The 15,495-nt window shown below is 41.5% G+C and overlaps 1 protein-coding gene across 1 annotated transcript in view; it reads right to left on the bottom strand.

The window, feature by feature from the left end:
• Positions 1 to 15,495, bottom strand: part of LOC117510628 (netrin receptor UNC5C-like) — a 962,031-nt gene that overhangs the window by 272,451 nt on the left and 674,085 nt on the right. Inside the window, 1 exon segment of the mRNA XM_034170417.1 lies at positions 11,567 to 11,670. Coding sequence (XP_034026308.1) covers positions 11,567 to 11,670 — 104 coding nt within the window.

Here is a 15,495-nt window from a genome sequence, read left to right as displayed (position 1 = left end):
TCTCTTGACGAACAGTAAAAAGCGGCCATGGCATACAGTATTTTGGTAACCAACAGATGAGGGGGAGGTCAGAACTCTGACTCTCATCCACATCATAAGGTGAGAATGCTATAGAATAAAGTAAAAGCAAAACCTCTCCTAATCTAAAAAAAAAAAAAAAAGTGCAAGAAATGATATACAGTAAAAGCACTGAGGCAGATTTAGGTCATTTTCAAAAGTTGTTCAAGTCATCTACGATGATGACAACATCTTTGGTACGAGATGCCTTCTAAGAATGTTTTGAGACTGCTGGATTGTATCAAATGAGTGGGTACTTGGAAAGAAACACATGAGGTCAACTATTTGCATTCAGAGGGAACATATGTGACAACACTATGGCTGTGTGCTTTCAGGAGGATGATGTAGAGCCCAGATGCAGCGGCGAACTGGACATAATTTGGTAAACACTTGCATTTTAGTTGAGCGGGCGCAATATCAGTAGGATGTTTTCAGAAGTATCAAGGTTGTGCTAATAAGAATAACAACTTTATTAATCTCGAAGCATTGCACACCTATTATACTATGGGTGTGCAATGCTGTTTTTGCTTACATCATATGGTATAGGTCCAGCGTGGTTTTTAGATCACCTTCCTGACATAATAGTTGACCTTGAACCATAGATTTGGGAGGCAAGTGTGCTATTCATTTGCACCTAGACGAATGCTGTAGAAAGCCAGAGTTGAAAGCTCTGGCAGAGTTGAAACAATGGCATCAATAATCTTTTTAGCAAGTTGATACAAGTCCTTCAATAGATCAGTTCAATATCACCTCATAGACTTTGACAATACGGAACTCTGCTCTCAGTGAGGTCTTTCTCTGTGAATTATATGATACTTAGCCCACTTAGCTAATGTTAGCTTACTGGATATACAAAAATCCACTGTGAAGCTCAACCATATATGTGGAAGAAGAAATCACATGAAGCAAAACACGATGTTTAAAAACACAACTGTTCATTTTATCAGAACTTGCTGTTCCACACATGATCTGTGTGTGTGTGTGTGTGTGTGTGTGTGTGTGTGTGTGTGTGTGTGTGTGTGTGTGTGTGTGTGTGTGTGTGTGCAAAGTTGAGGCTTTAGTGTTCCACGCTGACACCCACACAATGCCAACTGGGTGTTATGGTGTGAGGTGTTATATATCAGGACACCAGTGCTCTCACATTGACAGCTTTACAACAGTCGTCAACTGCAACTGCAAACACTAAAAGTAGAACACTTTCTGAGACGTCATATGACACAAACACTGAGAGATGCCCATAGAAAAAAAAAAATTAAAAAGAGAGAGGGAAACAGAGAAAAGAATTAAAGTTTGGCCAGAGAAAAGAAACAGAAAAGCAACAGAAAAAAAGGAAATTGATAATGTGACTGCGAGTGAGAATGGATTTGATAAGTACAAAGAGAAATAGAAAGTCAGAAGAGATAAAAAGAGAGTAGAGGCTTCAACCTGAGGTCATCAGCAGGTTTTAAACCTTAATCCCTCTAATCAGCTTCAGCAGACAGTCCAATCCATTTGTCCTGAGATCCCATTATGACACGACGAAGGAACAGGAAAAGGAGCAAATTGAAAACACTGGGAAGAATCGCGTGATCGGGCCCACTTAGTTTTGTGATGGTATTCCAACAGGTGTGAGAAAGGAAGTCCACTGGCAGCAGAAGGTCGAGTCTCTCATTGTCTTCATTTATCTGATGTGCTCTGCACAAAGACTTTCACAGGTTTTATAGTGGGGTGCCAGAAGCAGTTGTCATTTTCTATTGATGCAAAAGTTTACTTTTTGGTCCCATATTGAAACTTGGGGCCTCAGTAACAATTTTAGTCTGTGCGAACAATGACCAAATACACACACACGCATGCACGCAGGCACACACACACACACACACACACACACACACACACACACACACACACACACACACACACACACACACACACACACACACACACACACACACACACACACACACACACACACACACATCTTCAACTGCTTATTCCAATTAAGGGTCACGGGGGACTAGAACCTATCCCAGCAGTCATAGGGTATAATATAATAATGTATTAATATTCCATCCATCCATCCATCCATTTTCTTCCGCTTTATCCGGAGTTGGGTCGCGGGGGCAGCAGCTCAAGCAAAGCCGCGCAGACCTCCCGATCCACACACACCTCCTCCAGCTCCTCCAAGGGAACCCCAAGGCGTTCCCAAGCCAGCCGAGAGATGTAGTCCCTCCAGCATGTCATGGGTCTTCCCCGGGGCCTCCTCCCAGTGGGACATGCCCGGAACACCTCTCCAGCGAGGCGTCCAGGGGGCATCCGCAAAAGATGCCCGAGCAACCTCAACTGACTCCTTTCGATGTGGAGGAGCAGCGGCTCGACTCCGAGCTCCTCCCGAGTGACCGAGCTCCTCACCCTATCTCTAAGGGAGCGCCCAGCCACCCTGCGGAGGAAACTCATCTCGGCCGCTTGTACTCGCGATCTCGTTCTTTCGGTCATGAGCCAAATCTCATTACCATAGGTGAGGATCGGAACGTAGATCGATAGGTAAATTGAGAGCTTTGCCCCCCTACTCAGCTCTCTCTACACCACGACGGTCCAATACAGCGACCGCATCACTGCAGATTCTGCACCGATCCGTCTATCGATCTCACACTCCATCTGTCCCTCACTCGTGAACAACACTCCGAGATACTTAAACTCCTCCACTTGAGGCAAGGACACTCCACCGACCTGAAGAGGGCAAAGCACCTTTTTCCGGTCGAGAACCATGGCCTCGGATTTGGAGGTGCTGATTTTCATCCCGGATGCTTCATACTCGGCTGCAAACCGCCCCAGTGCACGCTGAAGGTCCTGATTTGACGAAGCCAACAGAACCACATCGTCCGCAAACAGCAGAGACGAGATTCTGTGGTTCCCAAACCAGACCCCCTCTACACCCTGGCTGCGTCTAGAAATTCTGTCCATAAAAATAATGAACAGAACCGGTGACAAAGGGCAGCCCTGGCGGAGGCCAACGTGCACTGGAAACAGGTTTGACTTACTACCGGCAATGCGAATCAAGCTCCTGCTGCAGTCGTACAGGGACCGGATAGCCCTTAGCAAAGGACCCCGGACCCCGTACTCCCGTAGCACTCCCCACAGGGTGCGCCAAGGGACACGGTCGAATGCCTTCTCCAGATCCACAAAACACATGTGGACTGGTTGGGCAAACTCCCATGAACCCTCGAGCACCCGATGGAGCGTGTAGAGCTGGTCCAGTATGTCGCGACCAGGACGAAAACCACTGCTCCTCCTGAATCCGAGGTTCGACCATCGGTCGAATTCTCCTCTCCAGTACTCTGGAATAGACCTTACCGGGGAGGCTGAGGAGTGTGATCCCCCTGTAGTTGGAACACACCCTCCGGTCCCCCTTCTTAAACAGAGGGACCACCACCCCGGTCTGCCAATCCAGAGGCACTGTCCCCGATCGCCATGCAACGTTGCAGAGGTGTGTCAGCCAAGACAGCCCCACAACATCCAGAGACTTAAGGTACTCAGGACAGATTTCATCCACCCCAGAAGCCTTGCCACCGAGGAGCTTTCTAACCACCTCGGTGACTTCGGCCTGGGTAATGGATGAGTACTAATATTATTATATATATTATATTATTTTCTCTGTTTTGACATACATACCCACAAGGTTCAAAATATATTGAGCAAATAGTTTGTTTGGTGATTGAGACTGAGATGCTGGATTAACAAATTTAAATATAATACCTGCATGCAGATAACAGAATGAAATTTGTAATTTTTCCTGTGAAGTATGTAATGAAGTGCCATCACAGCATTTAAAGACATTAAGCTGAAAGACCCTCCAATGGATTATAGAAGAATTTCAACAACTGCACAAATCAGTGCTTTAAATGTTCTACTCTTTAAAAGGTCTTTAATGGTCCATGAAACATATTTGGGGTTTTTTTTTCCTGAAAAAAAAAGTGTAAAACCTATACTTTAATGGATATGTGTACAAACCATCAAAATTGTGGCTACTAGAATGAAATTATTATTTAAGGTTGTAATTCACAGAATCCAAACTCCTGATGTCATTTATGTCCAATGTAGACCATAACTTCAAATGTTATGAGAGATCTATTTATCACATCCCCGTCGCACAGATGTCTCCATGTGCCCCCATGTTCCCAAAAATTATTTGATTGTTGTCCACTTAAGGCAGGCTTACACTGTGTGAGTTTTGGCCCTTTTTCAGCCGATTTTTCACTCGTGCAAGAATTTTTTGGATCGCGCCGAGTTTCAGCTTAATCATGCATCCTGCATCGTGCAGTCTACATGGACTAACGAGCTGCGTTTAACATCTCACGACCACTTCCCGATCGGGAATCATATGGTCAGATGAAAATCAAACCTGTTTGATATTTTGGTCGGCCGTCGTGGCTCGTGAGGGTTCCGCGCTGTTGAAGCAACGCTACAAACGTCTACGCGCTGATTTCCTCGCGCACTATCCATGAGCAAACACCGGAGAGAGCAAACAGTGATCTCATGTAAAGTCTTGTGTGTTTTTTTTTTATTGCGTTCCCTCGCAATAACCTAATATCATATTAAAGGTCATGCCTATCAGGGCGCACAGTGAGTGGAATCAGGTGGGGGAGACTGAATCTATATGCGCGCGCGCGCGCACGCACGCACACACACACACACACACACACACACACAGTAGACAACAACAGGATTTACGACAGATGAGGGAGTAAATTGCTACACCTTGCGCAGCTGTAACACTCCGTATGAAATAAAGAAAAAAAAGCTTCCGACGTGTGGTTTTTGAACGTACAATGTGAGCAGTCAGATCGCATCAGAGCATCGGGCCGTACAGTGTGAGAACATGAATCGTGCGCTCTGAACTTTTAACCCCTGTGGTTTTGTCACACAGTTTGAGCTGGAGCCAAGTACAACGATTGAAAATATCGTACAGTGTATGCCCAGCCTTACACTAAATTTGTTCCTGTTGTTCCAATTTGGTACCAAGAAGTAAACTTTTGCCTCAATCTGAATGCCTCAATGAAACTGTAATGTATACCACTCTTGGCACTCCACTAGACATTTTGCAGGAGAAAGACTCACAGCTCTTGTTAGACAACGAAGAAACTTGGATAACAGGATATGTTTTTTTTTTTTTTTTTTCTGGATCATCGCTTCCTGCTGCTTTTTCTTTCTCTGTACCACGTCCCCTTCTCATCTCATTCCTCTCTCACCCATCGCTCTCGTGGAGCCATGTGCTTAGATACAATCGAAAATGACTATCAAACCCTGAGAAGTGAAACCTGATTCAAAGTCTCCTTATCTATTCATGCAGCCCTGTTATAGCACCGTGCTGCACTTTCCCAGTGACAGACCAAATTAAATTATGCCTTTTTATCAGTTCAGGTGGGAATGTAGCCAAACACAACTGGGGACATAAAGAACAATCTGAATTGTAAATGATGTTTTATACTGTTGTTAAAGCCCTGTAGGATTGGAAATGACACATGCGGCTCTTCCCAAGTGGATGTTTACTGTGCGACACATTTGAAGAGTGAATAAAATGTTCTGACAATGTGCATGATATAAACAACATTACATTATAAGTATAATCATCATGTGCACATGTGCTATAGCCTTTTTCGATGGGAGGCTTGAATTTAAAAGGGTCAGACATCAGTTGTTCCACGGAGTTGTGACAAAACCTCTAGAAACTTATGTAATTTGATCCCTTTTCAGTGATTCTGAGTGTTGGGTAGAATAGTGAAAACCAGTGGTTTAGGTGCTTTTGTTAGCATGGAAAGTTTTATGAACCTTTACTTTATGGACCATGCAGTGATCTTTATAGAATACCCTGATCGCAGCACTTCAGGGTGTCCTGAAACTAGCGAAGAATCAGTGTCTGGATTCATGATTGTCCTCAAACAAGACAAAGATCCAAGCTTTCAATAACTTCACAGATTGAGCCATTACAAGTTGATCTGTCTGCTGTGAAAGCGATGAATTTCCTGAATAGTGTTTCTCTATTCTCTGCAGTGACATTTATGCCTCTGGGTCTTTGGCCGTTGAGATCATGAGATGCCCGGGAAGAAGTTATGAAGCCATGAGGTCAGACAGAGCTGTTTGGAAATGCAGATGTCTTTCTTCTTTCGTGTATCGTCATCATATGTCCAGCATTGTATCGTGTAGCCACGCCCTCGTCTCAGGTCCCATTCGGAAAAGGCCCTCCTCTGAAGGTGGTCTGTGCAGGAGACAGGCGGTGATAATGTGGTTGGCAGTCTGCTCAGGCTCCCTGCACTCACATGCTGCACTGTCTGTTAAGCCCCATTTCTTCATGGATGCTTTGAAGCAGCCAACCCCTGTGCGTAGGCGGTTCAGGAGGGTCCATTGCCAACGAGGTAGGTCTTCTCCTTCAACACCATCTCCAGGATCTGGGACATAATGGTGTAGACGTGTATGTCCTGCCGACTCCCACTCCTGCTTCCATCCCGCCACCAGCCAGGCTTTGGTTGTCAGAGCCTTTGAGATGGAAGTAAGCATCTCTTGTGCGGCCTGGTTGTATGGGTGGTGGAACTTGAGTTTGCTTGGAGGTGTTTCCATGGTTGTGTTGTCATGGAGGTAGCACCAATCCTCCATGAGGATCCTCCATGGGGGGGAAGACGACAGCCTTCACGCAGCCTCCCCTGCGATTAATGACATATGGTGAAAGACCAGCTCATGAAACTAATGTCGCCACCCAATCATCACGCTATCAGAACAGGGTGCATGAGGTCGGGGGAACGCAAGCTCACGTTAGGGCGGCTGGCCATCCCAACCATCGAGCGTCAGGGTCTGACAGTGCTCCAGCTAAATGTCAAGGGCCTCACCACCACCAAAGTGGACATCATGCGCCACCTCGCCGACTCCCACGAAGTTACTGTATGGTTGTGACACTTGGACACTAGCCTGTGACTTATGGATGTGTTTAGTATTAGGTCTCTTCAGTAGTGGGTACTGCTGGAATGACTGTCAAATGACTGGTTACTTTGGGATCATTTCCACAGTGAGGGAACGTCAGCTCCAATATTTTGGCCATGCAGCACATTTCTCTGGGTATCATCCAGTATGCAGATGAAGGATGTTGAGGATCTCAGCAGCTGATAAAAGAACAAGTGGAAGTCCTCGCATCACTTGGCTACAGCAGATGGTTATGCGCAAAAGGTGGAGATGGATCTGTTGTCCATATACCTGGGTGTTTGCCATCCAGGACCCAAGATGGTCACATGGTGTATGCTGCCAGAACTGACTTGACATCAGTGACTTTGAGGGCAATCCTGAGTGTTAATTTTATGAATCTCACTGAGATGAAATTACACATATGTAGAGTTTTCAAACAATATTTTGTTAATGTGAGTGCTAGCACTTAGCTAATGTCAAACTGGGAATGAATTCACCTATTATGAAAAGCTATCAAGAAAAAAAAGCACCTAATTTTGCACAACATAACTTTTAATGGGCATGTTCTCCTTAGTTCAAGCCCACACAAATGCAAATGTATTTTCTTCAGTCATTATTTGTAGTTATACAAATAATGACATTATGCTGTTCTTTAATTTGTTACCTTCATTTCTCCATTGCTTTTAGTGACGAAATGTCACACAAGTCACTTGTGTTTAATCAACTTCCCTCAGTTCTTTGATTCTCAGTGATGTAATACCTGATTTCAACTAAGTGGTGTTCATAATTAATTTCAGATAGAGTTTTGCTGGTGATCTCAGAGAGGTGACGGTCAAGTGCAGGAAAAGTCCATAGGAAGGAAGGGTTGAAAATATTTGCTTTGAACTGTATTGTGTTTTCCCCATGCCTCATAAGTAAGTGAGTTTATATAACAGCTGAGTGGATCCTTGTCATTTGATTGGTGCTTTGTATGTCACATGACATGAATTATTCGTCCCATTTGTGTTGCATTGTATTTAGAGTGTAGTTTGGCTCTATTTAGAGTGCAAATTTGGTTACATATGTTTGGTACCATTGCACTCTGCATGCACACGCACACACGCACATACACACACAGTATGGAAGAACAATACATACAGTAGAATAGATTACACTACAGGTGCTGGTCATATCAATCAATCAATCAACATTTATTTATAAAGCGCTTTACAGCACCGACTGGTGTCCAAAGTGCTTAACATTAAAAACACAAATTTACAAAATAAAACACATATAAAATAAAATTTTAAAACAACACATAAAAAAAGAACATAAAAATAACAGAACATGTCACCTCCCCACTAAGTGTTAAAAGCCAGTTTAAATAAATAAGTCTTTAACTTAGATTTAAAAAGTGCCAGGTCAGGAATAGTACGTAATTAGAATATCGTGAAAAAGTTGATTTATTTTAGTAATTCCATTCAAAAAGTGCAACTTGTATATTACATTCATTCATTCCACATAGACTGATATATTTCAAGTGACAACTAATGAAAATTCCAAATTCAGTATCTCAGAAAATTAGAATATTGTGAAAAGGTTGAATACTGAAGACACCTGGTGTCACACTCTAATCAGCTAATTAACTCAAATCACCTGCAGAGGCCTTTAACTGGTCTCTCAGTCTAGTTCTGTAGCCTGCACAATCATGGGGAAGACTGCTGACTTGATGTCTTGCCTGGGCTAAAGACAAAAAGGACTGGACTGCTGCTGAGTGGTCCAAAGTTATGTTCTCGGATGAAAGTAAATTTTGTATTTCCTTTGGAAATCAAGGTCCCAGAGTTTGGAGGAAGAGAGGAGAGGCACAGAATCCACATTGCTTGAGGTCCAGTGTAAAGTTTCCACAGTCAGTGATGGTTTGGGGTGCCATGCCATCTGCTGGTGTTGGTCCACTGTGCTTTGTGAGGTCCAAGGTCAATGCAGCCGTCTACCAGGAAGTTGTAGAGCACTTCATGCTTCCTGCTTCTGACCAACTTTATGGAGATGCAGATTTAATTTTCCAACAGGACTTGGCACCTGCACACAGTGCCAAAACTACCAGTACCTGGTTTAACCCCTTAACGCCCGAATTTATATAGCTGTATATAAAAAAATGTTTTGTGTGTGTTTTTGCCTTTAAGTAGATGGTAAATAATGTTGAGATTATTAATTTCACTTCTGCACAAAAACTAGATAGTAATATTGGGTATTCTGGTAATGACTTTGTGTTATAATGTTATAATAATAATGATGGTATGTTGCAAATTTGCGACAACGGGCATACAGGTCAATTTGGTAAGTTGCATATTTAAGTCAGAGATTGGAGCATATATGCGACGATGGGCAATAAGGGGTTAAGGACCATGGTATCCCTGTTCTTAATTATCCAGTAAACTCGCCTGACCTTAACCCCATAGAAAATCTATGGGGTATTGTGAAGAGGAAGATGTGACACGCCAGACCCAACAATGCAGAAGAGCTGAAGGCCACTATCAGAGCAACCTGGGCTCTCATACCACCTGAGCAGTGCCACAGACTGATCGACTCCATGCCACGCCACATTGCTGCAGTAATTCAGGCAAAAGGAGCCCCAACTACATATTGAGTGCTGTACAGTTCATACTTTTCAGTTGGCCAACATTTCTAAAAATCCTTTTTTATTATTGTTCTTAAGTAATATTCTAATTTTATGAGATACTGAATTTGGGATTTTCATTAGTTGTCGGTTATAATCATCAAAATTAAAAAATAAACATTTGAAATATATCAGTCTGTCTGTAATGAATGAATATGATATACAAGTTTAACTTTTTGAATGTAATTACTGAAATAAATCAACTTTTTCAAGATATTCTAATTCTATGACCGTGTATATACAAGCAGAAGGAATGTTCCGTAAAATTGCGTAAGTGTTGAAGTGATGTGATAAATAGGTTTAACAATCAAAACATTTCTTACTGTCATTGTCACATCTGTATCAAAGGCAAAGAGTTACATAAATGCTACAACAGACATCTTCATTCACTAACAACGAGCAGATCAGGCCACCATCTCAGGCCAGGGGTGGAATGACTTTCCAGAATGTCTCCACCAACAAATGGTGGGTTTTGTTTTTATGCAACAAAATGACAGAGGTTGACTTGAATTATGAATTGTGGTGTTGCTGTCAGGTACAATGATGAGTCACAAAATCGTGGCAATCACTCTACCAAGATGGTGGATGAAAATATCACAGAAAGGAGTGCAATCTCCACTCGGGCCCCTTTTCAACTCTATGGTCAAAGGTCAACGTGCAAAGTTGATGGTCAGCTTTAGTTTGCTGTAAGTTAACTGGGGACTGAGTGGAAAAATTAATGAGAAAATGAAGAAACAAACAATTCACTTTATTACTGGGGCTGCAGAGGGAAAAAAAAAAGAATGCTCACAGGCAGTGAACAGGCATTCAAATCAGTGAGATGAAGTGTATATGTGAATCATCTCAACATCAGTGTCAGGATAAACCAGAGTCAAAACAACAATGGAGGACTAGAAGCTTTATTCACATCCCAAGCTATCCCATCCTTCAGGATTAAAGTTGAAGACGAATACCCAGACGTTGCCACAATGGCATTACTAGTGTGAGACCAGATTTTCTGCTGTGACCACCACCAAAGCAAGTGTCCGTAACTGACTGGATGCTAAAAACATGCTGCCCTGGTCACTCACACTCAGAGTACCACACTATGACCACCTTGTCTCCAGGAAACAGGCTCAGGGTTGCACTGATGGTAAGTTGAGTGATTTTCGTACGCATGGTGATTAAGGTTGAATTATGCTTATACGATGCCTTATATACGTATCTCAACATGACATTAGTAGTAGAGTACTATCAGGTCTCCCCCAGTCTTTACTGGTGCTATAGAAAAATGACACTGACAATGGTCTGTAGAGTCAAAAAGGTTGGGGTCTAGAGGTTAGGTCAGGTTTGTGACCACATGAGCCTCAGTTCACAGCCCTGTCAGAGCAGAAAATCACTAAGGGCCCTTGAGGAAGGTACTTAGTGTAATCACCACTTTGCTCCCAGTGTGCAGTTGAATATCTTAAATGGTAGTATGCTGATATTAGTGTGTGTGTATGTGTGTGCGTGTGAATGTGAGGCATCACTGTAAAGCGCTTTGGGCTTCTACTTCAGAAAAGTGCAACAGAAATGCAGTCTTTATTTCAGTTTTTGCTTAATAAATGTCATCAGCTAACGTTGATTACAATTGAAGTATTTTTCAAAAGTATTTTTAAAAAGTGGATCCAGATACTAAGTAAAACCTGTGACATGCTCACATTGCATGCTCACCAAACAGCCCTGCTCTGCTGTGCGTCATTCATTTCAAAGCAATTACAGAAAGTGACAGTTGTGCAATAAGTGACTATTGTGTGGCACATTTAAGTTATTTACTCTTGATTATTTCTTTTTTATTTGTCTCCTTCATGGTCATTATCTCCCGACTCGCTCCTCTTGTCCCGAGCACACCTTAATCTCCCATCACGCTTTGGATTGCCTTCAAACAGAAGAGCAGAATGCTGCACATACCTCAGCAGCTGGAATTCCCTCCGGAGGGCGACACTGTAACAGCACTTCCTGCTCCAGAGACACTTCTTTTCCTAGTGGTTCCTGTTCAAACGACTTCTTCAGATCTAAAGTAGAGATCAAAAAAGACAGAAGCATAATGATTGCTGAAGTTCAAAGGATAACGCTGCAAATCAATATCTAATACATTTTGAAGATATTGCTTAATTAATTTTCAGATGCAATCCTTGATTGAATAAGCAGAACAAATTAAAAGATGATTTTGATTATTGCCATAATAACACTACAGGCACGGGAGATGGCTAGTTCACTTTAAATTGTGAATGATAATACTGGATTACATGTTTCATATAAAAAAAGAAAACTTTCTGTTCTCAAAGGTTCACAGTGAACACTGATTATAGCGGCAGAATCTGTCTTTTAAAGCTGAAACCTTGATTTTTAAGAGAGTATGCTGAATGTATATTGGTATTCATGTATTCTGTGCTTCAGTACAATGGCCCTGTGAAGCACGGCACTTAAGAGCAACACCAATAATTTCTTCAAAAGACAAAATATGACAATGAAAAGCAGAGGAAATCCTTTGAGTCTGTATTCAGAGAGAATGTTTAAAGAGGTCATATTACACAAATTTTTGGGAAGACAATATCAGTCACCAGGTGGCAGTCACCAGTTTCTAGGCAAAATAAAAATCAAAATCTGACAGACACAGAGGTGCATAAAAATATATAAATAAACAAAAATAAGTTGCACATGTCTGTGCCCCGCCCTGCCTTTACATATAGAGCTAAAAAAGCACATCCTTATAATTGGTGGGCACTGTTCAGCTAATCCAATAACCGATAATTATCAAAGCTAATGTTTTTGCTAGAGAATTAGCTTTTCAGATAACTTTTAAAACCATCATTGGACTAATTATCTTCCAATAAATTTATTTCCGATAACTTTCAGTCTGATAACATTTCTTTTTTCTGGTAAAATGAGCAAAGTTTAACGTTCAAAAACATTTGTAAACCCTAAAGTCAAACATTTTAATACCTGTTGTGTATAGATCAGTGGTTGCTGGCAGACTGGCTGCCTGTCGCTTGATGATGACATCATCAAGTGACAGGGACTTTTCTTCACCGTTTACACACCGTTTGGATAAGCAGCACACTTTATATGGATTATTTCTTCAGATGAATCCCACTGAAACTAATAGGTAAGAATTTCTATTTACTACGTGTCTTTTACTCTGCCAATCAATGCATTACGGACATAATTCGGTTGTTTAAGCCACAAGGTTGAAAGCGTGTGAAAAAAGTAGCAGCTTTTTAGCTCGTAAATGACAGTGTATCTAATACTGAGATAAACTGTGACTTCTAATACTGTGTTTTACTGCTTTGAAAGATGATGACAGTGTTTGGGGTTTTATTTTTTTATTTATTCATTTTCGTGTGTTCTTTGCATTTATCAGAAGCCGACAGTGTAATCTGATGTAGACGCGTACAAATCAATACTAATAGTTATCGGTTATTGGTTATCTGTAATAAATATAAATTTTTTAGCAGTTCATCGTTTTAGCGTCATAAAAGATAACTTTTCAGTTATTTGATTAATGGTTATTGAAGCTAACTTTTTGGTTAGCTGTACCCACCACTGAATATAATCAAAGTGCCTCAGTTTAGTGTATGTGTATAAGTTATAGCACTGAAAAGGTTTAGATTGTGACCTACTTTTAACTATGAATTTATCTTTGCTTTGGACTGCATTTGAGGGGCTGTACAAATTGTTCGAGCATGTTGACTCCTGGCCGGATTTCTTGACCGTCCTTCCCGTCACACTAGAGCACGAATGAGCCCGAGTGCTATACGAATGGACATTCGAACAACATTCGTGCAAATTCGAGCTGCAGTCAAACCACTCCTATAGCATTCATGTACAAAGTCAGGCACATTCGCACAGCCAGCACGAATGTTGTGAACATGTACACCACTGTCGAGCTGCATTCAAACTGGGGAAAATTTGAACGGTGGTCGAAGGGCAGTCATACTGCTGTCTGGCTGCATCCGGAGCATTCTTTGCGTTCGACGGAACCTCGAAATGGATCAGGCACGCAAAATCTTGCAGGAACATCCCAACTATGCCCCTGGTGAGCAAACCCCTCTCCGTACATCCTGTTCGGGGCACACAATGGAAATACTGCAATGTGCAAAGTCTGTGGTATGCAAAGTTGCTCTAGTTTAGGAGCTACTTTAACTTTTGACCTGAAATTGACCTTTGTCACCATTCTTGCTTTTTTATCCCATAACTCCATAGAATTCAGTCATAGATAGTCCAAACTATGCCTTTTTGGAATATTTATGATCAGGCAAATAATGTGGCATAGTTTTCAATATGATTGGAGCATCTTTTAATTTTGACCCCTGTGTAAATCTTCCAATTAATCGCTACCTGACCGCCAACTGAAAATTCAAGTGGCCAATCGATTTTTTCAAAAGATGAATGGTCTATGAAGTATTTATGCCAGATTTGATTCTTGTATCACCATTTGCAGGATTCTGCTCTAAATATTATCTTATCTGCTGCACTAAAAATGGTCATATTTCCTCATTTCTGAGGCAGCAATGACAGTTAAACAGTCATGTGTATGCACCTTTCTTTTCCACCATAAGACTAGCACACGAAAGTCTGTATTAGTGGTGTCAGTTGATTCTCAGAGAGCTACAATTGGGCATCCTTGCTTTAGCTGCTTCATACAGCACACAGAGGTGGCTTTGTCACACTCTCCGTTGCTAAGCACAATATTTAGCCTTGCTTTCAGTCTACATGGTCTTAGCAGAGATCTGAGAAGTCAAGCAGGCCAAAGACAATAAATGATTCACACTAATGGTCCACATGCTGTGATAAATGACAGCATTACAACACAGCATGGAATTCATTGCCATTTCTGTCAAATGAGATTTCAGAAAGACAGACAAAACTTTCGATTTCGGCAAAACTCTTCCCAGAGTAGCACGTTTAATGACTACTGGTAAGAGCTTTGAAAAAAACCATCAAGGATAGAAAGACAGAATAAAAAGAATAGACATGAAAAGGCACAGAGGGCAATTAAAACTTATATGGGGGTGGGATTAGATAGATGGAAGAACACTTTGAAATAATGGTCTTTATTTGAAGTACATGGAAGTTTGTTTCAGTTCAGTTCTTGTTTCAGTTTTCAGTTGCACCGAGTGCAAAATGGCCCTATCTTCTTATCTGGTCCTAAGCACCATATATCGCAACACACACTATAATAAAGAGAAAGAGTGAAAAGGCATAAGTGTCTGTTTCAGGTTCATTAATGAAAACATTTTTGTGTGTGTGTGTGGGAGTATTTCCATCTGACATGAGTTTTAAAATGTGAAACCATCAGAAAATGATAGTGTCTTAAGAGAAACTATTTCTCTTTCTCTATCACACAGACCCATTCACTGCATACCTCACACATCTACCTCACACTAGTCTTTATTAGTGGCTAAATGTACAGCCAGTAAAATCCTATCAGGAGAGTTACTTGAGCTTTAAAATGTAACTGCTGTGTTACAATCTAAAAGCAAAAGTTAACTTCGCTCATTTTGTACATTTCTGTTTGGAAATGGTCTGTCTTTGTCAATGACAACCACACCTGCTCCTAATCCATCATTCACCCAGAAGCTGGCAGAAATAATGTGTTGTTCCACAGGGACAACAACATTGCTTTTGGATTGATAGGGGCATCAAAGTTCACAAAATGTTCATCAGTTTGTCCTCATAACCTCCACCAACGTTGGTGGAGGTTATGTTATCACCCCAGTTTGTTTGTGTATTTGTCTATCTGTTTGTTTGATTGTGAAGAGCCTGGAGCACACAATTTTTCATATATCGTTATGAATTTTTATTTATTTTTAACTGAAGATTCATATCCTGATAGC

This window comes from Thalassophryne amazonica, chromosome 5 (genome assembly GCF_902500255.1).
Source record: "Thalassophryne amazonica chromosome 5, fThaAma1.1, whole genome shotgun sequence".
Classification (NCBI taxonomy): Eukaryota; Metazoa; Chordata; class Actinopteri; order Batrachoidiformes; family Batrachoididae; genus Thalassophryne; species Thalassophryne amazonica.
This window is presented reverse-complemented; position numbering and strand designations above follow the sequence as displayed.